Genomic DNA, 24,647 nt, shown 5'->3' with positions numbered 1-24,647 from the left:
CTTACAAATTAACAATGAATAGACAACCTAACTGGAAAATGTGCAAGAGACATGACCAGGCATTTCACAAAAGAGGATATCCAAATGCCAAAAAAAAAAAAAAAAAAAAAAAAAGTGAAAGTCATCAATCCCATACTAATCAGGGAAATGCAATTAAAATCACAACTTACCGCCACATGTCCACAGAATGATTAAAATGAAAAATATTGGCAGTACCATGTACTGGCAAGGTAAAGAGCATTGGGAAGGCTCAAACACAGCTGGTGGGACTGTAAACTTGTGCAATCACTCTAGAAAGCTAGCATTAATCATTAAATTGAATATGTACATACCAATGACCCAACATTTCATTTCCAGTTACCCTCTGAATTTTTACCTAGTTACCAAGAAAGAATAGGAACCTCTAAGTAACCAAGCAGTGGAGGAAGGAAGTTTCTTCTTTTAGAAGTATTCTAGCTAATATGAAAAAGGTATGACAGAATTAAAATAGGTCACAGAATTAAAATCGGACTATTTTGCAACCTCTTTGCTGGTGCCAGAAAGATAACTTAGTGGATAAATAATGACATCACTTGTGAAGTAGTTTTGCTCCCCTCTCCACTCTCTCCACAACCCCCCCCACCACCAAAAAAAAGGAAAGAAAAAGAAAAAAAAAGCCAGAATCTAATTAAGCTTCTAAAGATACAACTAGTAAGTTATAAGAAGCACAGAACACGGGAACATGTTAGAGTACACTCTAGGGAAGCAATTAGCAAAATCCAGACTGTAGAAAAGCTGTCCGTAGTACAAATAACCATGTTTCATTAGGGAATAAGTTGTAAGAAAAAATGGAAAGGGAACCTATCAATAAGAAGAAATTTAAAATAAGGCTTATCAACTAATTGCAATGTATGTACTTTATTAAAATCCTGATTCAAACAAATTGTAAAAAACTTTTGTCATGTGTGAGACTATGGGGAAATTTGAGCCATGATTGGATTCCATTATTTTTTAATGATGATAAGGAATTCTTATTTTTTTAAATTTGTGTGGTTATATTTTTAAAGGAGTTCTTTTAGAGCTATGTGGTGAAATATTTATAGATTTAAAATAATATGGGTTGGGATGGAAGTGGGTACAGATGTAGATGAAACAGGATTGGGCATGAATGGTTCACTGTTGAATCCCCATGATGGGTACCTGAGAATTTATTATGTTTTTATGTGTGTTTTTGTATGTTTGAACTTTTCCAATCGAAAGTTTAAAATAGAAAGAAAAAAAAAGGCCCACTGATTAAAAAAAAAACAAACAAACAGTTTCAAAACAGACAGAATAGGAAGATGAACAGGGTGATCAGACAAGAGAAAGGGGGTGGGGGAACAATTTTAGTGATGACTCCTCAGCAGGTGAGGGGACTGGGAGTCATTGCAGAAGTGGAGGGGTGGCTTGAAGGTAGGGGCACAGATTATTATACTCAGTGAGGACAGACTTCCTTCCAACTAAACTAAAGTCCTTAAGGAACATTAGACTGCCTCATAAATGCTACTGATACCCATTTTTTTCTCTGAGGAAGATGGAATATAAAAGGAGATTACAATGGGAAAGGGAAATAGCCAACACTGAGCATTTACAATGTGCTAGGCACCATACTAAACTGCTTTATTTCAGTCTTCACCACAATTAGATGAGGCAGGCATTGTTATCCCATTTTATGAGTGAGAAAATGGGGGCTCAGAGAGATTAAGTCACGCAGCTAGTAAATACCGAAGTTGGGAGTCATATTTGGGTGTCTCTGCCCCCAAAGCCCATTTCCCTCCACTATGTCATAGTATTTTAAAAGAATCTGAAGTTCAGGGCACCTAGGTGGCTCAGTCGGTTAAGCATCTGATTTTGGCTCAGGTCATGATCTCATGGTTTGAGCTCTGTTTTGGGTGAGCTCAAGCCCTGCTTCGGGCGTATATGAGCCCTGCTTTGGGTAAGCCACGCTTCTCTATCGCTCTCTTTCCCTCTCTCTCTCCCTCTCTTTCTCTGCCCCTGATGGGATTCTCTCTCTCTGCCCCCCCCCGCCCCTCGCTCACTTGTGCCCTCTCTCTCTCTCTCTCTCAAAAAAAAAAAAAAAGTAATCTGAAGTTCAGAATGAAAAATTATATTTTATGTAGGAGATATTTAAATTTCAAAATTGTTCTCTCAAGTGAAGGAGAAAGAATTCATGTGTTAACTCTGATAAGTTATCAGAGAAGAATAGCTCTCTTTTCTGACTATATGAGATGACTTTTTGTGAGGCTGAGGATTTAAAAATGAAAAATGATAGGGGCGTCTGGGTGGCTCGCTCATTTGAGTGTTTGACTTCAGCTTCGGCTCAGGTCATGATCTCATGGTTGGTGAGTCTGAGCCCTGCATCTGGCTCTCTGCTGTTGGCACCAAGCCCGCTTCGGATCCTCTGTCCCCCCGTCTTTCTGCCCCTTTCCTGCTTGCTCTGTCTTTCAAAATAAATAAACAGTAAAAAAAATGAACAATGATAAATAGATCTAATTACATACTGTATTAAGATTTTTAATGAATATTTTTGCACTAATTGTTCTGTTTTTTTCCCTCCAAGATATTGAAATACTTCATGAGGCATTTCTGAACATTGAATCAAAGGATCATAGATTGCAGAAAGTTAAAGTGATTCTGCTGCTTCCTCGCTGCTCAGGACTGGGTGTTAGTAATCCAGTGGAGTTTATATTAAATGAGCATGAAGGTACTTTAAAAATTTTTCATTTATAAATTATTGAAATTTGTTGATAAATGTCAAAAATAAAATTATTTAAAATCACTAAAATGACATATCAAATATATCTTATTAATGAATAGCTACCATGTATAGAGCAATGTGTAAAGTACTTTACATTCATTGTTTCATTGAATACTTATGGCAATCCTTTGTGATATGGGCAAGGGGGAATATTAAAATTACTTATTTATTTATTAATATTTATTTATTTTTGAAAGAGCACAAGCGGGGGAGGGGGAAAGAGTGGGGAGAGGGTCTGAAGCAGGCTCTGTACTGACAGGCTGACCGTAGTAGTGAGCCCTATGTGGGGCTCCGACTCACAAAGTGTGAGATCATGACCTGAGCCAAAGTCAGACGCTCAGCTGACTGAGCCACCCAGGTGCCCTAAAAATATTTAATAATAGGGGGCGCCTGGGTGGCGCAGTCGGTTAAGCGTCCGACTTCAGCCAGGTCACAATCTCGCGGTCCGTGAGTTCGAGCCTTGCGTCGGGCTCTGGGCTGATGGCTCGGAGCCTGGAGCCTGTTTCCGATTCTGTGTCTCCCTCTCTCTCTGCCCCTCCCCCGTTCATGCTCTGTCTCTCTCTGTCCCAAAAATAAATTAAAAAAAAAATTAATAATAGCAATGATGTAGGTAATCAGAACACATGTTGGCCGGTATGCTCTTCTGGTATATACCAGTGCTCAAGATATAGGCATTAAAATTTATCAGCATTTTATAGATGAAAATACTGAGACTCAGAAAGATTAATTCATTTTTATAAGGTCACACAAGCTCTAGTTAGTAGCAGAGCTAGAATTCAAATTTAGATCAGCCAAACTCTACAGACTGTGCTCTAAAATGATCCTAATTAAATTATAATCACACTATTTCAAACTCAAGACTTCTATAATCCCTAGTATGTATGTTTTCTGATATTAATACTTCAGATTAAGTATTAATTCTAGAAATACTTTACTTCTTTAAGAAATTATAAAATATTAACATTACCATTTATTGAGCACTCATATATAAGGCACTGAGCTAAGCACTTTGCTTTATTTCACCAAATCCTCACAAGAACTCAATGAGTTAGTTACAGTAGTGTCCCCTTATCTGTGGGGATTTGTTGCAAGACCCCCAGTGGATGCCTGAAACCATAGATATCACTGAACCCTATGTATACTACGTTTTTCCCTGTACATATGCCCCTATGATAAAGTTCAGTTTATAAATCAGGCACAGTAAGATATTAATAACAACAATAATAAAATAGAGCAGTCATAACAATATTCTGAAATGAAAGTTATGTGAATGTGGTTTCTTTTTCAAAATATCGTACTGTACTGTACTTACCCTTCTTGTGATGATGTAAGATGACAAAATGCCTACCTCCATGATGAGATAAAGCCAAGTGAGTGACGTAGGCACTATGATGTAGCCTTAAGTTCCTAGTGATCTTCTGCTGATTCGGCAGAAAAAGGATTATCTGCTTCCAGGACTGTGGTTGACCTCCAGTAACTGAAACTGCAGAAAGCAAAACCACGGATACTGTACTCTTACTTCTACATTTTACAAGTTCAGAATCTGAGGCCCAGAGGTGTAGAAGTGTCCCAGGGCCATGTGACTAGCGTCAGAGCCCAGATTCAAACACAGCAGCTCTGACTCTGAGGCTGGCACTCTGAGCCACTTTTTAAACCACAGTGTATGGCCGTGCATTGACTGAAATGCATTCATACTGTAATCTGTTCCTACTGAAAGCCCTAGTTGAATGAGGTTAACTAGAATATTAGATAAGGAAGACATTTCACCAACATTCAGCAGATAGTGAATACTTGCTTTCTGTTTCTAGCAAGGTCAGGATCAAAAGTGAGAAAAAAAATGGAGGGAAAGAAATTCATATTTATTGTGCACAAGTATGTCCCAGTCACTATTCTAGGTGGCACCCATCACTATCACTTAATATTCACAATAACTTTTTGGGGATAGTGTTCTTTTGTTATCTCTGTTTCACAGTGGGGGAGGGGAACAAGACTCTGAGAAATCTCACAAGTTGCTTAAGGTCACGTTAGTAAATAGAGAAGCTGGGATTCAAATTCAGATTAGTTAGCACATTCCACGATACCGGACAGTCTGGAACTGGGTTTACACTGCACCCCGTGGAATTTTTGACTTGCTATGGAAAATGTCCTCGCAGTGAGAGTAAAACAGAATAACCAAGTCAAGTGGAGAATAGTGAGCTGAGAAACTTTCTATGTTAACTGGGAAATAATCAAATAAGAAGAATTAGTAGACATAGGAAAAGAGGGGAGGAGATAGCTGCAGCTATAATAGACATAGCAGTGAAGAGAGTTAGAGCTCCCAACTGAGAAACTCTGGCCTTATTCTGGGTCATTTTGAAGTGGGAATGCAGAAAAAAATAAACCATAGGTAAAAATGAACTCGGGGTTGGGAAAGGAGCTCAAAGGGAACCACAAGAGATGAAAAGGGAGAGAGTAAAAAGTTTCCTGGGGGCGCCTGGGTGGCTCAGTCGGGTAAGCATCCAACTCTTGATTTTGGGTCAGGTCATGATCTCACAGTTCATGGGATGGAGCCCGCATCGGGCTCTGTGCTGACAGTGTGGAGCCTGCTTGGGATTCTCTCTCTCCCTCTCTCTCTGGCCCTTCCCTGCTCTCACATGCACTCTTTCTCTCAAATAAACTTAAAAAAAAATTTTTTTTTTTAAAAGTTTCCTAGGGGGGCGCCTGGATGGCGCAGTCGATTAAGCGTCTGACTTCAGCCAGGTCACAATCTCGCGGTCCGTGAGTTCGAGCCCCGCGTCAGGCTCTGGGCTGATGGCTCGGAGCCTGGAGCCTGTTTCCGATTCTGTGTCTCCCTCTCTCTCTGCCCCTCCCCCGTTCATGCTCTGTCTCTCTCTGTCCCAAAAACTAAATAAAAACGTTGAAAAAAAAATTAAAAAAAAAAAAGTTTCCTAGGTATTAGCAATGTTCTGAAAGCTTTGCTAAGAGGCAAGAGGATAAGCCAAGAAGTCATCTTTGGCAAACCTGGAAAAAGGAGGGTTTCCTCTGAGGAAGTAATAGCCAGAGCAAATAAGAAGCTGTTGACCTAGTGCCAAGGGTAGAAATATGACTAATAAGTTTAGTGGGGATGAATTGAAAAGACTTGGATACTAGGTGGAAGGGAAAAGTCATGAATTAGTTTGAAAAACATTTTAACATTGAAAAATGTGAGAAACATTGAAGAATACATGAAATTGTTCCTTGCTAATAACTGGGAATTATTTTAAAATGGGATGAAGCAATAGCACTGCTAGGAATTTACCCAAAGAATACAGGAGGGCTGATTCGTAGGGGCACATGTGCCCCAAGTTTATAGCAGCACTTTCAACAATAGCCAAAGTTTGGGGGCACCTGGGTGGCTCAGTCGGGTAAGCGTCTGACTTTGGCTCAGGTCATGATCTCTAGGTTTGTGAGTTTGAGCCCCACATCGGGTTCTGTGCTGCCAGCTCGGAGCCTGGAGCCTGCTTTGGATTCTGTGTCTTCCTCTCTCTCCGCCCCTCCCCTGCTCACACTCTGTCTGTCTCTGTCTCTCAAAAATAAACATTAAAAAAAATTTTTGAAAATAGCCAAATTATGGAAAGAGCCCAGATATCCATTAACTGATGAATAGATAAAGAAGATGTGGCATATATATACAATAGAATACTACTTGGTGAAGAAAAAGAATGAAACCTTGCCATTTGCAACAACTTGGATGGAACTGGAGGGTATTATGCTACGTGAAACAAGCCAGTCAGAAAAAGACAGATATCATATGTTTTTTCATAACAAATGTGGAATTTGAGAAACTTAACAGAAGACCATGGGAGAAGGGAATGAAAAATAAGTTACAGAGAGGGAGGCAAACCATAAGAGACTCTTAAATATAGAAAACAAACTGAGGGTTGATGAGGGGGTTTGGGGGGCCGGGGAAAATGGGAGATGGGCATTGAGGAGGGTGCTTGTTGGGATGAGCACTGGGTATTGTGAGATGAATGTGATAACCACTATGCTACAGAAACATGGATGTTGTATGTAAGTGATGAATCACAGGAATCTACTCCTGAAGCCAAGACTACACTGTATACACTGTATGTTAGCTAATGTGACAATAAATTATTAAAAAATACATACAATAAAATGGGGTGAAAGAGGTAAATTGATGTGGTTTTATAGTATAATAATGTAGAAATAGTCCTTTTAAAAGTGGTGAAGAGAGAGAGAAAAATGTGAAGTGTAAAAATAAATTGGGAAGAAATGGAGTTTAATTAACCTTTACTGATATTACTAGAATGGGGAACAGCGAAATATATGGCATAAATAATTGGCTCTCCTACTCCAGGGACTTACCGAGAGGCAGAATAAAGAGAAGTTAGAAGTTTGGACTCTGGTCAGATTTCTGAGCTAAAATATGGCTCTTCACCTAGTAGCTATATGACCTCAGATAAGTGGTTTAATGTATGTTTGAACGGTTTTCTTAATGTTAAAAGGGATAATAATGTTTCAGGGGGTTGACAAATAAAATACTGTATACAAAGTAGTATTCAATACATCCTAGTTAATATTATCAAGAAGTATGTTTTGAAAATTTTTTAAGTTCCTTTAAGAGCTTCTTGATCTGTTTCTTAATCTATGTAGACTAGATTTACTTCTCTGAATTCTTTCCTTCCAAAATTTCTTTCGGTAAGTTAATGTTTTTAACTGTATCCTTTTGTGTTCTTTCCTACTCAGCTCTGATTATAGCTCATCAGTTTCTGCCTTGGAAATAAATCTTTTTTCTTTTCCTCTATTAGGCTCCACACTTACAGCATTCTCGCTTCTGTGCCTAAATGACAGAACCTAATCTAAGTTAGCTTGTAGGATGACTATCTCAGAAGAACTTAAAGAAGAAAGAAAAACAATACTAAAACCAAACTAAACAAAATTACCCTTATTTCGTTTTTTAATTTTGACTCAGCGTTTTTATAATACTCTTTATTTAGTTTTAATAAATATTATTATTTATTAAATATTAATATCAAATATTTATTAATATATTGATATTATTAATAGGGAAAATGGTTGGGGCGCCTGGGTGGCTCAGTTGGTTAACCATCTAACTTCGGCTTAGGTCATGATCTCCCTGTTCATGAGTTCAGGCCCCATGTCCAGCTCTGTGCTGACAGCTCAGAGCCTGGAACCTGCTTCAGATTCTGTGGTTCCCTCTCTCTTTTCCCTTCCCCTTACACTCTGTCTCTCTCAAAAATAAATGAACATTTAAAGAAAATAGGGGAAATGATTGAAAAATTAAACAATGTGATTATAGCAATACATGAAAAACACCTAATAGTGATATATTTAAAAGTATTTCTTTGCTTTTAGATACAGGTTTACTTAAAGATTTCTCTCAAGGAGGTACATCAGAAGATAAACTTCACATTCTTGTTCAACAGCAATATGAACAGCTAACACATGCAATGAAATGTAAGTTTATTATCAGTTCAATCTTAAAATACATTGTTAATCTTAGAAACATTAATACTTCATTTATCTATTATAATCAGGCAATGAAGTGTGAGCCATAAGTGAATTTTCCAGAACACTCAGCCTTAGCACCTTCCAATATCAAAGTATTTATTTTTACCAATTCAACCTGGCTTTTATTATTTTTTTAAATGTTTTTATTTATTTTTGAGACAGAGAGAGACAGAGCATGAGCAGGGGTGGGGCAGAGAGAGAGGAAGACACAGAATCCGAAGCAGGCTCCAGGCTCCGAGCTGTCAGCACAGAGCCTGACATGGGGCTCAAACTCACAGACTGTGAGATTATGACCTGAGCCGAAGTCAGATGCTCAACCGACTGAGCCACCCAGGCGCCCCTCAACCTGTCTTTTAAAAATAGATGTTGTACTATCATTTGTAGCATAGGTTAGCAAGAACAGTTGCTTAATGCTGGAGTAAAATAATTATGTATATCCATGATGGAACAGTTTTATTTTCTCTGTTTCTTTTCTTTGGCTTCTTATTTGATGTAATTTTTCTGTTGTCATTGTGCCTGGCCATATTCTACAATCCAAATTTTAATCAAACTCTTAAGTCTCTTAGTGCTAAATAGAGATTAATAGAGAAATACAATTATAAATAAAGCCTGAGTAAGTTGAAGTCTGAGTAAATGAGGTCTTTAGGTATTTATTTTATTGTTTCAATCACTCCATTTAGATTTGAGTACCATTTAGATTTTGAGGAGCATTGCCCTCAAATGGATATGGATATGGAAAATGGAGAAGTCTCTGAGAAATTACATAAACTATTATTAATTCAGTGCATGTTTATCAAGTGCCTACTCTGGGTCAGGCATTATGTTGGATGTTAGGGATATGAGTGTGAATAAATCCTGATCTCCAAAGGCTCAAAGATAAGTATACAGGTATAGATAATTCAGTACATGAAGATATAACATTATGAGGTAGAAATAAGGCAAATGGTAAGCACAGAGCAGGTCTGCTTTTTTAGTTGATGCTCTAATAAACATTAATTTAAATATGATAATATGTAGGGGCGCCTGGGTGGCTCAGTTGGTTGGGTGGCCAACTTCAGCTCACGTCACGATCTTGTGGTCCGTGAGTTCGAGCCCCATGTCAGGCTCTGTGATAATATGATAATACGAATATGTATATATATATAATATGTGAAATAAGTTAGTTGGAAGATTAGAAAGTTGGTAAATAATTTTTTGAATTTTTTGATGCTTTCTCTGACTACTTTGTTTAAAATTACGGTATTATCACCTACAACTATCCTCCATCCCTGCTTTTTCTCTACACTGTTTATCAACCCCTAAAGATACTATATGATTTTCCTATGTATCTGTGTCTTATCATATCAATAAAACATGGTGAAGAATCTCCCCAAGGGCAGAGATTTTTGTCTATGTATCTTAGATGCTAGAATAGTGCTTAGCTTATAGTAGGTGCTTGATATGGGTGAATAAACGAGTGAGTTGCAGGTAGTAGTATTATCTCACAGATGAAAAATCTGAGAGTTTTAAGTAATTTTCCCAGCATCATATAGCAGTAAGTAACATAATTGGGATTCACATCTAAGTCTGTTTCTACAGTCCTTTTAACTAGTTATGTGATATGACTTGTGGGAGAATGGCTGAAGTATCAAGCTCATGGTAATCTGCACTATTATTTGTTTGTGTTTGTAACTAGGTCAGTCACGTTGATTGTATTTTCAATTTCCAAACAGATCAATGAAACCAGGAACTGGTTCTTTGAAAAAAATTAATAAAATTGATACACCCCTAACCAAACTTATCAAGAAAAAAAGAGAAAGCACCCAAATAAACAAAATCACAAGTAAGACAGGAGAAGTAACAACCAACACCACAGAAATAATAAGAGAATATTATGAAAACTATATGCCAACAAATTGGACAATCTGGAAGAAATCAATAAATTCCTAGAAACATATAAACTACCAAAACTGACACAGGAAGAAATAGAAAACTTGAATAGACCAATAACCAGCAAAGAAATTGAATCAATAATCAAAAATCCCCCAATAAACAAAGTCCATGGCCAGCTGGCTCCATAGGAGGAATTCTACCAAACATTTAAAAAAGAGTTAATATATATTCTTCTCAAACTGCTCAAAAAAATAGAAATTGAAGGAAAACTTCCAAACCTTTTGTATGAGGCCAGCATTACCCTGATTCCAAAACCAGATAAAGGCTCCACTAAAAAAGAGAACTACAGGGCTACCCAAGTGGCTTAGTCAGTTAAGTGTCCAACTTCGGCTCAAGTCATGATCCTACAGTTCGTGGGTTTGGGCCCCTCATCAGGTTCTGTGCTGACAGTTCAGAGCCTGGAGACTGCTTTGGATTCTGTGTCTCCCTTTCTCTATGCCCCTCCTGTGCTTGTGCTCTGTCTCTCTCAAAAATAAATAAATGTTAAAAAAATAAAGAGAACTACAGGCCAATATCCCTGATGAATATGGATACCTACCTAAATTGTCAACAAAATGCTAGTGAATCGAATTCAACACTACATTAAAAGAATCATTCACCACGGTGAAGAGGGATTTACTCCTGGGCTGCAAGGGTGGTTTAACATTGGCAAATCAATCAACATGATATACTACATTAATAAAAGAAAGGATAAGAACCATATGATCCTCTCAATAGATGCAGAAAAAGCATTTGACAAAATACAACATTATTCATGATAAAAGCCTTCAATAACTAGATTTAGAGGGAACATACCTCAACAGAATAAAGGCCACATATATAAAACCCATAACTAATATCATCCTTAATGGGGAAAGACAGAGCTTTTCCTCTATGGTCAGGAACAAGACAAGGATGTCTACTCTCACCACTGCTATTTAACATAGTACTAGAAGTCCTAGCCTTAGCAATCAGACAACAAAAAGAAGTAAAAAGGCCATGTAAATCAGCAAGAAAGAAGTCAAACTTGCACTATTTGCAGATGACATGATAGTCTATGTAGAAGACCCAAAAGACTCACCAAAAAATTACTAGAAGTGATACATGAATTCACTAAAGTTTCAGGATACAAAACAAATGTACAGAATTCTGTTCCATTTCTAAACACCAATAATGAACAGCAGAAAGAGAAATTAAGGAAATGATTAAGGAATTGCACCAAAAGCCATAAGATACCTGGGAATAAACCTAACCAAAGATGTAAAATATATATACTCTGAAAACTATAAAACACTGATGAAAGAAATTGAAGATGACACAAATAAATGGAAAAACAATCCATGCTCATGGATTGGAAGAACAAATATTGTTAAAATGTCTATGATACCCAAAGCAAGCTACACATTTAATGCAATCCTTATCAAAATACCACCAGAAGTTTTCACAGAGCTAGAAGAATCCTAAAATTTACTTGGAACCACAAAAGACCCCGAATAGCCAAAGCAATCTTGAAAAAGCAAAGCAAAGCTGGAGACAGCAAAAATTCTGGACTTCAAGCTATATTATATTCAAGCTGTAGTAATCAAAACAGTATGGTACTGGCACAAAAATAGACACATAGATCAATAGAATAGAATAGAAACCCAGAAGTTGACCATGATAGGTCAACTAAACTTCAACAAAGCAGGAAAGAATGGGAAAAAGCCAATGGGAACAAGACAGTCTCTTCAACAAATGGTGTTGAGAAAACTAGACAGCAACATGCAAAAGAATGAAACTGGGCCACTTTCTTACACCACACATAAAAATAAATTGAAAATGGATGAAAGATGTAAATGTGAGACAGGAAACCATCAAAATCCTATTGGAGAACACAGGCAGTAACCTCTTTGACTTCAGACATAGCAACTTCTTATTAGATAGGTCGCCTGAGGCAAGGGACACAAACACAAAAATAAACTATTGGTACTTCATCAAGATAAAAAAGCTTCTGCACAGCAAAGGAAACCATCAACAAAACTAAAAGACAGCTTTCAGTATGGGAGAAGATATTTGCAAATGACATATCTAATAAAGGGTTAGTATCCAAAATCTATAAAGAACTTATCAAAATCAACACCCAAAAACCAAAGAAGAAATGGGTAAAAAAGGACACGAACAGACAGTTTTCCAAAGAAGATATCCAGATGGCTAACAGACACATGAAAAGATGCTCAACATCCCCACTATCAAGGAAATACAAATATGTCTAAATACTAAATCATTTAGTCAGAATGGCTAAAATGAACAACACAGGAAACAACAGGTGTTGGTGAGGATGTGGAGAAAGGGGAACCCTCTTGCACTGTTGGTAGAAATGCAAAGTGGTGCAGCCACTGTGGAAAACAGTATGGAGTTTCCTTGAAAAGTTAAAAATAGAACTACCCTATGATCCAGCCACTACACTATTTACCCAAAAGATACAAAAATACTGATTTGAAGGGATACGTGCACCCTGATGTTTATAGCAGCATTACCAACTATAGCTAAACTATGGAAAGAGCCCAAATGTCCATTGACTGATGAATGGATAAAGAAGATGTGGCATCTATATCTATATCTATATCTGTATCATCTATATCTATACATACACACACAATGGCATATTACTCAGCCATAAAAAATGAAGTCTTGCCATTTGCAATGATGTGGATGGAGCTAGAGAGTATAATGCTAAGTGAAATAAGTCAGTCAAAGAAAGACAAATACCATATGATTTCACTCGTGGAATTTAAGAAGCAAAACAAATGAATGGGGGGGGGGTGGGAAGAGAGAGACAAACCATAAAACAGATTCTTCACTATAGAGAACAAACTGATGGTTACTGGAGGGGAGGTGGGCAGGGGAATAGGATAAATGGGTGAGGGGGATTAAGGAATGCACTTGTGGTGAGCACTGAGTATTATATGTAAGTGATGAATCACTAAATTCTTCACCTGAAACTATTACACTGGAATTTATATAAAAACTTGAGAGAAAAAGAAAAAAAATTTCTATTTCCATACAATCCAGTTAGATTTACTTTATTTATTGGCCACAGACTACGTTACTAATACATGTTTTGAAGAGGGGAATAATGCAAGCATCTATGGAAATCATTCCCATCAAAACCATGTGGTATTAGTAGCAAATAGATGTTTGGAAACATAGGTCTGTTTAGGATTGTTAATGGGGCCATTATTATTAATTACCACCTTCTTTGCATATAGTTACTAAAGCTCAAGCAGTTGTTTATTGCACGTGTTCAGTTTATCCAGAAGAAAATGAAGGTGTTGTTAAGAAAGCACTGGAATTTCAAGACCATGGGATTAAAGTACAACCTTATAGGTAAGAAAGGAAAGGATTGCTCTGAACTCAAATATTCTGAGCATGAATGATTATAAGTTATTTAAAGACGTTCCACATCCTTCTTGTTATACTTTAACATGACCAAACAACCTAATTTCTTACAACTATAACAGATTCTGTAGTCTTTATGATGGATTGGCATGAGCATTCTTTTGTACTACTAAAAATTCTTTTTGTTGTTATCGTTGGTAAAGCTAAATGCATTTTGGCTTTGAGTTGATTGATTTCTGGATAATTGGGCCTGAACTTTATATCCCGAGTTATACATTTATGCCTCAGTGCAGTACAAGAAAAGTAAGTAAAATAAACTTAGAAAGGAGACAGAGGGGCATCTGGGTGCCTCAGTTGGTTAAGTGTCTGTCTCTTGATACTGGTTCAGGTCATGATCTTGTGGTCATGGACTCATGGTCATGAGATCGAGACCTGCATAATCTGTACTGAGCATGAAGTCTGCCTGGGATTCTCTCTCTCTCCCCCTCTCTCTGTTTCTCTTTCGCTTGCACACACACACACTCTCTGTCAAAATAAGTTTAACAACTTCAAAAAAAAGAGGAAAAGCAAAACTATTTAATTGGATATTTATTACCTGAAAACACATTTCTAAGCTGCTTGTAGCCTTTGTCCCTCACAAGGACTGAGGTAAAAATAGCCTAACAATTCAGGTAGCTTCTGGGTAAAATGCTGCAATAAAATAGAGGTAGAGAGGATAAGCAATAATATTCCATCTAAACTGTGGACATCAAAATAAGGAATAGATCTAAAAATATATGACACCTTGGGGCACCTGGGTGGCTCAGTTGTTTAAGCGTCCAACTCTTGGTTTTGGCTCAGGTCATGATGTCATGGTTGGTGACATTGAGACCCATATTGGGTTCTGTGGAGCCTGCTTGGGATTCTCTCTCTCTCTCTCTCTCTCTCTCTCTCTCTCTCCCTCTCCCTCTCTTTCTGCCCCTTCCCTATCTCTCTCTCTCTCTCCCTCAAAATAAATAAATAAACAAACTTAAAAAAATAAAAGGGGGCACCTGGGTGGCTCAGTCGGTTGACTTTGGCTCAGGTCATGATTTCACAGTTCGTGAGTTCGAGCCCTGCATCGGGCTCTGTGCTGACAGCTCAGAGCCTGGAGCCTGCTTTGGATTCTGTGTCTCCCTCTCTCTGCCCATCCCCCACTCACACTCTGTCTCTCTCAAAAAATAAACATTAAAAAAAAAAAATGTCCGGTACTATGTTGAATAAAAGTGGTGAGAGTGACATTCTTGTCCTCTTTCTGACCTTAGGGTTAAGGCTCTCAGTTCCCCGTTGAGGATGACATTAGCTATGGGTTTTTCATATATGGCCTTTATTATGTTGAGGTGTTTTCCCTTTAAATCTTTGTTGAGGGTTTTTATCATGCATGGATATTGTACTTTGTCAAATGCTTTTTCTGCATCTGTTGAAATGATCTTATGGTTCTTATCCTTTTTCTTATTGATGTAATGTATTATGTTGATTATTTGCAAATAGTGAACCACCCTGGCAACCAAGGAATAAATCCCACTTCATTGCGGTGAATGATATTTTAAATGTATTGCTGGATTCAGTTTGCTAGTATTTTGTTGAGAATTTTTGCATCTATGTTCCTTAGAGATTAGCTCCTTTAAGTTTGTTATTAACTGTTTTATGTATTTGGGTGCTTTCACGTTGGGTGCATAATGTTTACAATTGTTGTATCTTCTTGTTGGATTGCCCCCTCTATTATTATATGGTGTCCTTCTTTGCCTCTTGTTATAGTCTTTGTTTTAAAGTCAATTTTGTCTGATAAAAGTATTGCTACTCTGGCTTTCTTTTTTTAATTAATTTATTTTGAGAGACAGAGACAGAGACAGAAACAGAGTGAGCGGGAGACAGAGAATCCCAGGCAGGCTTTTTGCTGCCAGCTCAGATTCTGATGTGGGGCTCAAACCCACAAACCATGAGATCGTGACCTGTGCCGAAACCAAGAGTCTAATGCTTAACTGCTTAACCAACTGAGCCACCCAGGTGCCCTGCCCCTCTGGCTTTCTTTTGACATCTGTTTGCACCATAAATGTTTTTCTATCCCCTCACTTTCAATCTGTAGGTGTCTTTAGGTCTGAAATGGGTCTCTTGTAGGCAGCATATAGATGGGTCTGGTTTTTTATCCATTCTATCACCCTATGTCTTGTGATTGGAACGTTTTTTACATTCAAAGTAATTATTGATACATATGTCTTTACTGCCATTGTATTACTTGTTTTGTGGTTGTTTCTGAAGATTTTTTTGTTCTTGTCATTCTCTCTTTCATGGATTGCTGGTTTTCTTTAGTGATAATTTGGATTTCTATCTCTTTATTCTTTGCCTATTACTGGTTTTTGATACTGTTAGGTTTGTGTATAACATCTTCTGCATGTAGCAGTCTACAGTAGGTTGATGGTTGTTTCAGTTTGAACCCTTTCTTTACTCCTGTCTTCCCCATGTTTGAGGTTTATGGCATCATACTTTACATCCTATTTTGTGAGTTCCTTCACTGATTTTTTAAAGAAGTATTCATTTTTGCTGCTTGGTGTTCCCTACCTTCATACTGTCATTATTGGCCTTTCCTTTCCATTCCAAGAGTCCTCTTTAATATTTCTTGCAGGACTGGTTTAATTGTCACAAACTCCTTTAGTTTTTGTTTGGGAAACTCTATCTCTCCGTTGGTTCTGAATTGCAGCCTTGCTGGATAGAGTATTCTTGGCTGCAGGTTTTTCCCATTCAGCACTCTGAATATATCATGCCATTCCTTTCTGGCTTGGCAAGTTTCTGCAGAAAAAGCCATTAATAGCCTTACAGGGTTTCCTTTGTATGAAATTGTCTTGTCTTGCTGCTTTTAATATTGTTTTATCACTGTATTTTACCATTTTAATTACAGTGTGTTGGTGGAGTGCCTGGCTGGCTCAGTCAGTAGAGCATGCAACTCTTGATCTTGGGGTTGTAAGTTTGAGCCCTAGGTTGGGTGTAGAGCCTACTTAAAACAATATTAATGATAAACAACAGTATGCCTTGGTGTGATCCAGTGAGTATCCTTATGATCATTGCTTTAAATTCTCCATCAGGCTTGTTACTCTGTTTCACTTATATCTCCAGCTGTCACCTTCTCTTGTTCTTTCATTTGGGACAGATTCCTCTGTCTTCTCATTTTGTCTAAGTCTCTGTGTCTATTTCTCTGTGTTAGGAAAGTTAGCTACGTCTCCTGTTCTTGAGGGTAATAGCTTTATGAAGAAGAGGTCCTATAATGCCCTGCAGTGTAGGGTCCCCTTTTCCCCAGGGCCTGGCACTTCTGGGAGTGTCTCCAATGTGTTGTGTGTGCTCTGCTGTTGTATCCTGACTGCTTTATCCATCAGGCCAGTTATCTGCAGAGACTCTCCGTGCCTGTTGGGGGCAGTGTTTGGTTCCTGGCCTGAATACGGTGCATTTTAGTTAGGTGTGCTCTGATCTGCTTGGGAAATGAGACATATCTCCACTGTCACCAGAATTGAGGCCTCACCAAAACACCTGGGTCAGGAGATGCGGTGTCAGTAGGGGTTTGGGCCAGTCTTCTAGAGGAGGGGGCCTACCACACTGAGACGGAGGCGAGCATGACTGGAAAGGGCAGTTCTTCCAGATGGCAAGGGGGCAGGGCTTGGTTTAAGCAAGTCAGGTAGCAAGTGTCCGGTGTTGGTGCCGTACTGGTCCCTGCAGGTGGCCCTGTGCTTATGTTGAGGGGCTGCGGAGGGAAACGACACTGGCCAATGTCTTTGTTCCTGGAGGGGTCTCTCCATTGAATGCTGCCTCTCCGGGACAGGCTCCAAGATGAGCAAATAACCTCCTCGCTCTGTGGCCCAGGCGCTCTTCAGATTGCTGGTTTTGCCTGCTTTCTCTCCAAGAGCAGCCCCAGTGTCCTCCAAGCTCTCCTTTAAAACTCCTCTAAAACTCCAGGCTCTAAGCCTTGCTGGTTAAAAGAACTCACAAAATTTAGGCCCTTTCACTTTCCAAGTCCACTGCTATGGGGATTTGTCTCTCCTGTACATTTCCGTGGGCTAGTTTGTCCCTCACCCTTCTCTGAGATTACAGCTCCCAACCCACTGCAGCACCATGATCCATTTCTCTCCCAAGCCAAATCTCCGCACTTCCTACTTTGTAGCCTCTTCTCTGCCTTTGGTTGTGGAGTTTGTTCTGCCAGTTTTCAGATTGATTTCTGGAGTATTTAGGATGATTTGATAGGCATCTAATTGTATTCGTGGGACAAGGCAAGCCTAGGGGCCTCCTATTCCACTACCATCTTCCAAGAACCCCTATAGACCTGTATTTAAAGGGCTCATGTGATTAGGTCAGGTCCATCCTGATACCATGCATAGCTTAAGGTTAAGAGACCTTAATTACATCTGCAAAATTCCTTTTGCCATGTGTCTTATTTTCCTAGGCTCCCACAACAAACTATCCCAAACTTGGTGACTTATAGCAAGAGAAATTTATTCTCTCACGGTTCTGGAGACCAGAAGTCCGAATGAATGTCAGGTGTTGGCAGGGTTGGTTGGCTTCTGGGGCCTCTGAGGAAGAATCTGTTTTATGCCTCTCCCAGCTTCTGGTGTTCACTAGCAATCTTTAGTGCCCTTGGCCTGTAGCTGTGTCACTCTAACCTCTGTCTCTGTCTTCACATGGCCCTCTTCCCCTGTGTGTCTCTGTATCCTCTCTCCTTATAGGGACACCAATATTGGACTTAGGGTCTACTCTACTCCAGTATTACCTCCTCTTAAATATCTGCAAAGACGCTATTTCCAAATAAGGGCACCTTCTGGGTTTTGGGTGGACATGAATTTTGGGGAGGACACAATTCAGCCCCCAACAGTCCACTCTGCCCCCCCCCAATTGATGTCTGTCTCATGTGTGAAATACATTCAACTCACCCCAATATCCTCAAGTCCTCACCCATTCCAGGATCAATTCTAAATCCACAATCTCACCTAAATATCATCAACTGCATAAATCCCAAATGTCATCATCTAAGTCAGGTATCCACGAGACTGGATATGAACTTCCTTTATTATTCAGAGAAATGGCCTGTAACTTGGGAGTTTAGAAATAAATTTGTTATGTAGGGGTAATTGTAAGGTAACTTAACCAATCTTAATTAGGATTATTACCATTAGCAAAGACAGCATATATAGCTAAAATATATCATATTTATTAAACACTAACTGAATACTTACTGTGTACCAGACACTCTTCTAGGTGCAAAGAATATATTAATAAATTAAAATTGACAAAATCCCAACCTTCATATTTACATTTTGGAACTAAGTATGTCCAACTTGTTAAGAAATCATTTTTCGTAAGAATTTTTTTACCTTATGTGAACAAATTGTTTTTGATGATTTCTATTTATGTAGAGCACATAAATAGGCCTCAGAAATTCGGTTTGTTGGTTACAAGGTTGGTGAGAGGAGGGACTAGCTCTCTTGCCTTTAGTACCTGCACAGCTATTATGCTTCAGCTGAGTTCAGCATAAACACTTATTAAGCACCACCTTCTGTGCCACTTTTGGCATGTCATTTGAGGTCATGTGTCTGCCTGCATCCTAAGTGACCTCTGCATCCCTTTACTCACCTTATGTCCCAGCCACATGGAAATACTTGCTGCACCCTGAACATTTTTATGATACTTGTGTTTTTGTGTCCTTCTTTCTGCCTAGAAATACCTTCTTTACCTTATGGGAAACTTATCCTTCAAGACACAGTACCAGTGGTTCTTCCTCTGTGGAGTCTCCACGTGTGCTATCCTATGGCCAGAGTTAATTGGGCCTTATTCTGTATTACTACCTCATTTTGTCTCTCCTTGGCTCAGCATTCTTATTGGGTCTTCTTTATATTATTACAAACTGATTAGGGGGCGCCTGGGTGGCTCAGTCAGTTGGGCGTCTGACTTCGGCTCAGGTCATGTTCTCACGGTTCGTGGTTTGAGCCCCACGTCCAGCTCTGTGCTGACAGCTCGGAGCCTGGAGCCTGCTTCGGATTCCGTGTCTCCCTCTCTCTCTGCCCCTCCCCCATTCACGCTCTGTCTCTCTCTCTCTCAAAAATAAACATTAAAAAAAATTTAATAAACTGATTAGTTTCTCCAACCAAATTGTAAACTATTGAGAATTAATTGATCTTTATATGCCTTGCACATAGTAGGCAAATAGTGAATGAATGAATATAAATTTAAAATGATTTTAATTTTTTTTTTCAACGTTTATTTATTTTTGGGAGAGAGACAGAGCATGAACGGGGGAGGGGCAGAGAGAGAGGGAGACACAGAATCGGAAACAGGCTCCAGGCTCTGAGCCATCAGCCCAGAGCCCGACGTGGGGCTCGAACTCACGGACCGCGAGATCGTGACCTGGCTGAAGTTGGACGCTTAACCGACTGCGCCACCCAGGCGCCCCTAAAATGATTTTAAATCACTAAGTTCTGTACCTGAAACTAACATTACATTGTATGTTAACTGACTGGAATTTAAATAAAAACTTGAAAAAAATGGTTTTAAAAACTTTCAGAATATATCAAATTATTAATGAGTTCCTGATATTTTAACTTATATGGGAAAATATTTATTGCCTTGATTAAATATATTTTAATTGTAAAAGCATGGGAATATAAGAATTATTTATTATTTATTACTATTGAATGAGAAATTAAATAGTAAATATAAAAACCAAAATGTTACCTTACACATAATAGTGATTAGAGACCTTACACCAAGTCTTCTGTTATATGCTTTCTTGAGCACTACATAACTCATCCGTTAATACTCAAAAAGTAGTTGAGAAGAATAATGTAGTGAAAATGACGGGCCATGTTTTTATATTGTAATTGTGCAAAAAGTAACCAGAGGAAGGAAGTCATACTTTTTGTATTTTGACATGTGAAAGTAAAGGATTCTTTTCTGTTCCACCTTTGTGATTACTCTATGTATTTACCGGTTTTGATAGAAGTCTTTTTGTTAACATACTATTGAGTTGGAAAAGAGTTTTTAATTTGTGGAAAGGCTGGTATTCTTGGCATAGTTGTTTAGAGATGGAAGCCTTGGCAAGCATGATAAATTCTGAACATGAAATATTAGAGCTTTTAATTTATAATAATATTATGATGCTTCAGCATTTCAGGCTTATTGGGAACTTTTGTTTAAATGATTAGAAAACGTAACAGAAGAAAAATTGTTGCAATCTAGTGTCTCTCTCGATTGGCAAATGAGCCATTCTAACTATTTCCTGTTTGCTCCTATCTCCTGCAGGCTTAGTCCTCCTGTCCTTCCCCTGTGCTCCTTAAAGGAAATACATTTGTCTACTGATAAGTTTTTCAGAATGGAACCATCTGAAATTACCAATGGTTGTTTTCTTTCTGTTCTAACAAGGGAGGTAAGGGGGAAAATCCCAATCCATGTCATACTTTGTTAAGAATTAAGAAACAACAAAGCCTCATAAAGAGGAACCTAGGAATTTTGTGAACATTTTGTAATGGTGTGTTTATTTCATAAGTAGCTAAAAGACAGGAGAAAGAATTATTACTGTGTGACACAAAAATCCCTATTTTTTTTAAGTTTATGTTTTTAGTAAGCTCTACACCCAACGTGGAGCTCGAACGCACAACCCCGAGATCAAGAGTTGCACATTCTTCCGGCTGAGCTAGCCAGTGCCCCCCAGTCCCTTTTTCTGTCTTTCTATTCCCCCTGAGGTTTCCTCCCTTGCCTGCTCTCCACCCTCACTTCTCCAAGCACTTTGCCACATCTGGTTCATCTTAGCTCACATGGAAAAAATAAGTTCTGTAATTTTTTTTTTCTGTCAGATTTACAAATGGGGAAGTTTTGGGGCACCAGGGGACTCGGTTAAGCGTCTGCCTTCAGCTCAGATCATGATCTCATGGTTCATGAATTTGAGTCCCACATCGGGCTGTCTGCTGTCTGCAGAGCCTGCTTCAGATCCTGTCCCCCTCTCTCTTGCCCCTCCTCTGTTCTCTCTCTCTCAAAAATAAAAACTTAAAACAACAGCAACAAAAAAACAAAACAAATGGGGAAGTGTAAGTCTAAAAAAAAGTCATTGACTGAGGTTTATGGGCTATATTAGGGACTCAAGCCTAAAAACCATTTCTTTTATAGTAATAGATACACTTTTATTTTTACTGAAACACTGAGAAAATTTGTAATATACACAATAGTTAACTCCTACATTTAGTAACTGCTTCTTTTGATTGTAGCGGGACCCATCTGAGGCAGTGTCTGTGAAAGATGTTTTGGCCCGTGCTGCAGCAAAGGGTCTACTGGATGGAATTGAGTTGGGTAAAGCTTCAAAACGGGAGAAGAAGAAGAAGAAATCAAAAATACCATTGTCAAAAGCCCCCACCAATGATAGTAATGACATCCAAATGAAAATTGCTGAATTCCTGAATCGAGAAAGTAATGCAAATGCTGATCGGTCAGAGACATTAGCAACAAAAACATCTCTTCCACAGAAAAATACAACTACAGCTGGTTCTTCCTCGCATGTCAGAAAACCCAACAAGCCCACCAGCAATCCTTTAGTGCCTACATTTATGAAGAACACAGCTCAACCCAGACCGTATGAACGGCAGACAAACTTCGTAAGATCTCGCCCAGAAGACAGAGTGATGGCACTGAAACCTGTAGAGATTGTTTTGCCTCCAGTAATGTTGCCATTTTCAGGTTCCCAAGGGATCAAATCTCAGATACCAACTCAACATTTTTACTATCGTTGGGTTGGACCCAACACTGTCCTGCCCAACTACTTTCCCTCACCATCAACATCCAGAAGAGGGGAAAAGCCTAGAGAAAACTTACCTTCCTCCCTACTCAGGCATCCTCAACCATGGCTTTGACCATCTTGTGTTTTTTACAGGGGTCAAGAGCAGTTCATGTTTTTTCAAAGTCTGGTATTTCTCTGAGGTTAGCCATCCCTATACAAGATACTCATTCTTTTGGCCACTTAGTATCTTCTAAAGGTGCTATGAACTTCAAGAGAATTAAGACAAGTGAGAAATAACAATGTAGGCACTTCAACAAAAGCAGAATTCCTACATTTCAACAGCTCGGTGCTGATCTGTTCTAGAATGTCCAGCTTAGACTCAGGATCAGCTGTTAGAACTTGTATCCCTCTTGTTAACTTTCAGTCTGGAGTCAAGACACCAGTTTTAAGAGAAAGCTGCAACAATTTTTCCAGACGGGAAACACTGTCTGCCTTATAACAGACCTGAGGTGGTTTACTAGAGTGTAGATACGGAAAAGATGCTGGCCTCTCACACTGACTTTATGTTGCTTTTTCAGTATCCACCTGCGGTTTGACATTTTCAATCGCTGTGGAGGTTGATTTTTTTCTTAAATATCAAAATATTCTTTAAACGGGGGGGGGGGTGTCATGAGTTTTTGTGATGTGATTGAGATTGAGTAGGAAGAACAGGAGGTTCCGAAGTTCCAGGTGTGCATAGTTCAGAAGTACGTTAACAGAGCAAAAACGGTTTCTCATCGAAAGAGCTTCTGGGATCCTGAGCAGACTGAACACAAGCAGCTATCCCTTCTGCCAAATATGGTTGTAAAAAAGTGTACACAAATTTCCATCCAAATAGCAATAATTCTGAGGAAGAGGCAAAACTGTTGACTGCAAGTGACACCTGTTATTGAAGAAATCCATAAAAATGTCTGATTCTGTTCAAAGATCAGGTGAAATGCTAAAATCTACAAGTCATTTCAAATGGTATACGGTAATCAAACTGGTAAATCATCTCTGATGCACAACTAAAATATATTGTAGCACTATGTTAATTATATTAAAAGTCAATTCATCTTGAATGTATCATCCATTGCCTACCAAGAATTGGTATGATTATCATTTTGGGGTCTATTGATTTTTTTTTTTTTTCATCATGGAAACAGAAATTGTTTGACATTTAATCAAGTAAGTTACAACTATGAAACCTATTGTTTAAAAACATGTTCATAGACACAACGTTTGAATATAAAGTTCTATTTTCAGAATCTAGTCGTGTTGAACAGTGTTATGTAAATTCCTAAATGTTCAATTCAGGTGGCATGATTTCAGTAGAGTATTATCTTCCTCAAGATGAATTTTTAGGTCTATTTCAGCCTAATACCCTATCCTTTATTTTCTCACTTGAAGTGAGGCTAAACAAAATGGCGAATTTCATTTTATTGGTAATGAATCTTTATTTTAGCTAAAAATTTACATAGAATGTGTCAACGAAGAAAGGGAACAAGCCTTCGTATACTTGGAAATTTCAATCGTCAAAGATTTCTCAGTTACGACTCTCAGCAGGTCCAGAAGTGTTTTCAATGCTCAGCTTATTTTACTGACTGCAAAAGTAAAAAACGATAGGTTTCTTTGTTCCGGATATGGCGTCTCTCCTCTTGCTCCGGCTTGGAACACTCTGTGCCCCGAGGGCACTAGTGCAGCTGCAGCGAACTTTGTTGGGTGAAGAGCTGGAGTGTTTTCCAGGGAATCGCTCATTCCCCCTGTGCTCTGCCCCTGCCCCAAGCTGCAAAGGATGCCACGGTCCATGAGTAGCAGGTCTCAGACCCTGATTTTCTGTGATGTTCTGAAAAGGAAACTCTCACTGTGAAGGAATAGTTCAGGCTGTTTCCTGAGAAGCTTGTGATTCGTGTCGCATCACAAGGTAAGCCACTTATTTTCAGTATCTTACCTAACACGCTTGTCACTGTTCTCTTCAGAAATATATGGAGATTCTGAATGGTTCGTTACGCCTGTAGTTTTCTTCTTTGAGAGTCTTCCGAGAAGGGCGTGATCAATTATTTAAGTACTTTTGTGGAGTAAAAAGGGAAAAATGCTTTGGATAAAAAGACAACGTGAGGGATTGAGTGAAGGAGAATATTGATTACACGGACATTTTCCTTTCTTGAGCTTCTTACAGGGAAGTGCTGCAAAAATCTAAAATAGATTTGCTGGTATTTAGATTCTCCAATAGCATATGTTATCTGAAATTACTTACCACTAGTATAACACCTGAAACCGAAATGAAATTTCGTT

General features: G+C 38.7%; 1 protein-coding gene across 5 annotated transcripts in view; it reads left to right on the top strand.

Annotated features, from left to right (window-relative positions):
* Positions 1 to 24,647, top strand: part of NSUN7 (NOP2/Sun RNA methyltransferase family member 7) — a 58,891-nt gene that overhangs the window by 29,849 nt on the left and 4,395 nt on the right. For 3 of the 5 annotated variants that reach the window (XM_006931157.4, XM_003985419.5, XM_045056441.1), the window contains 5 exons: positions 2,579 to 2,722; positions 8,132 to 8,233; positions 13,447 to 13,564; positions 20,870 to 20,993; positions 21,829 to 23,439. In XM_006931157.4, coding sequence (XP_006931219.2) covers positions 2,579 to 2,722; positions 8,132 to 8,233; positions 13,447 to 13,564; positions 20,870 to 20,993; positions 21,829 to 22,467 — 1,127 coding nt within the window. In that variant the 3' untranslated portion in view covers positions 22,468 to 23,439. Of the gene's footprint in view, positions 1 to 2,578; positions 2,723 to 8,131; positions 8,234 to 13,446; positions 13,565 to 20,869; positions 21,084 to 21,828; positions 24,277 to 24,647 lie in introns of those variants that run through there. The other 2 variants (XR_006597129.1, XM_045056442.1) reach the window with 2 other exon arrangements.

This window comes from Felis catus, chromosome B1, assembly GCF_018350175.1.
Source record: "Felis catus isolate Fca126 chromosome B1, F.catus_Fca126_mat1.0, whole genome shotgun sequence".
Classification (NCBI taxonomy): domain Eukaryota; kingdom Metazoa; phylum Chordata; class Mammalia; order Carnivora; family Felidae; genus Felis; species Felis catus.
Note: the sequence above shows the minus strand (reverse complement) of the source record. Positions and strands in the feature narration are given on the sequence as shown.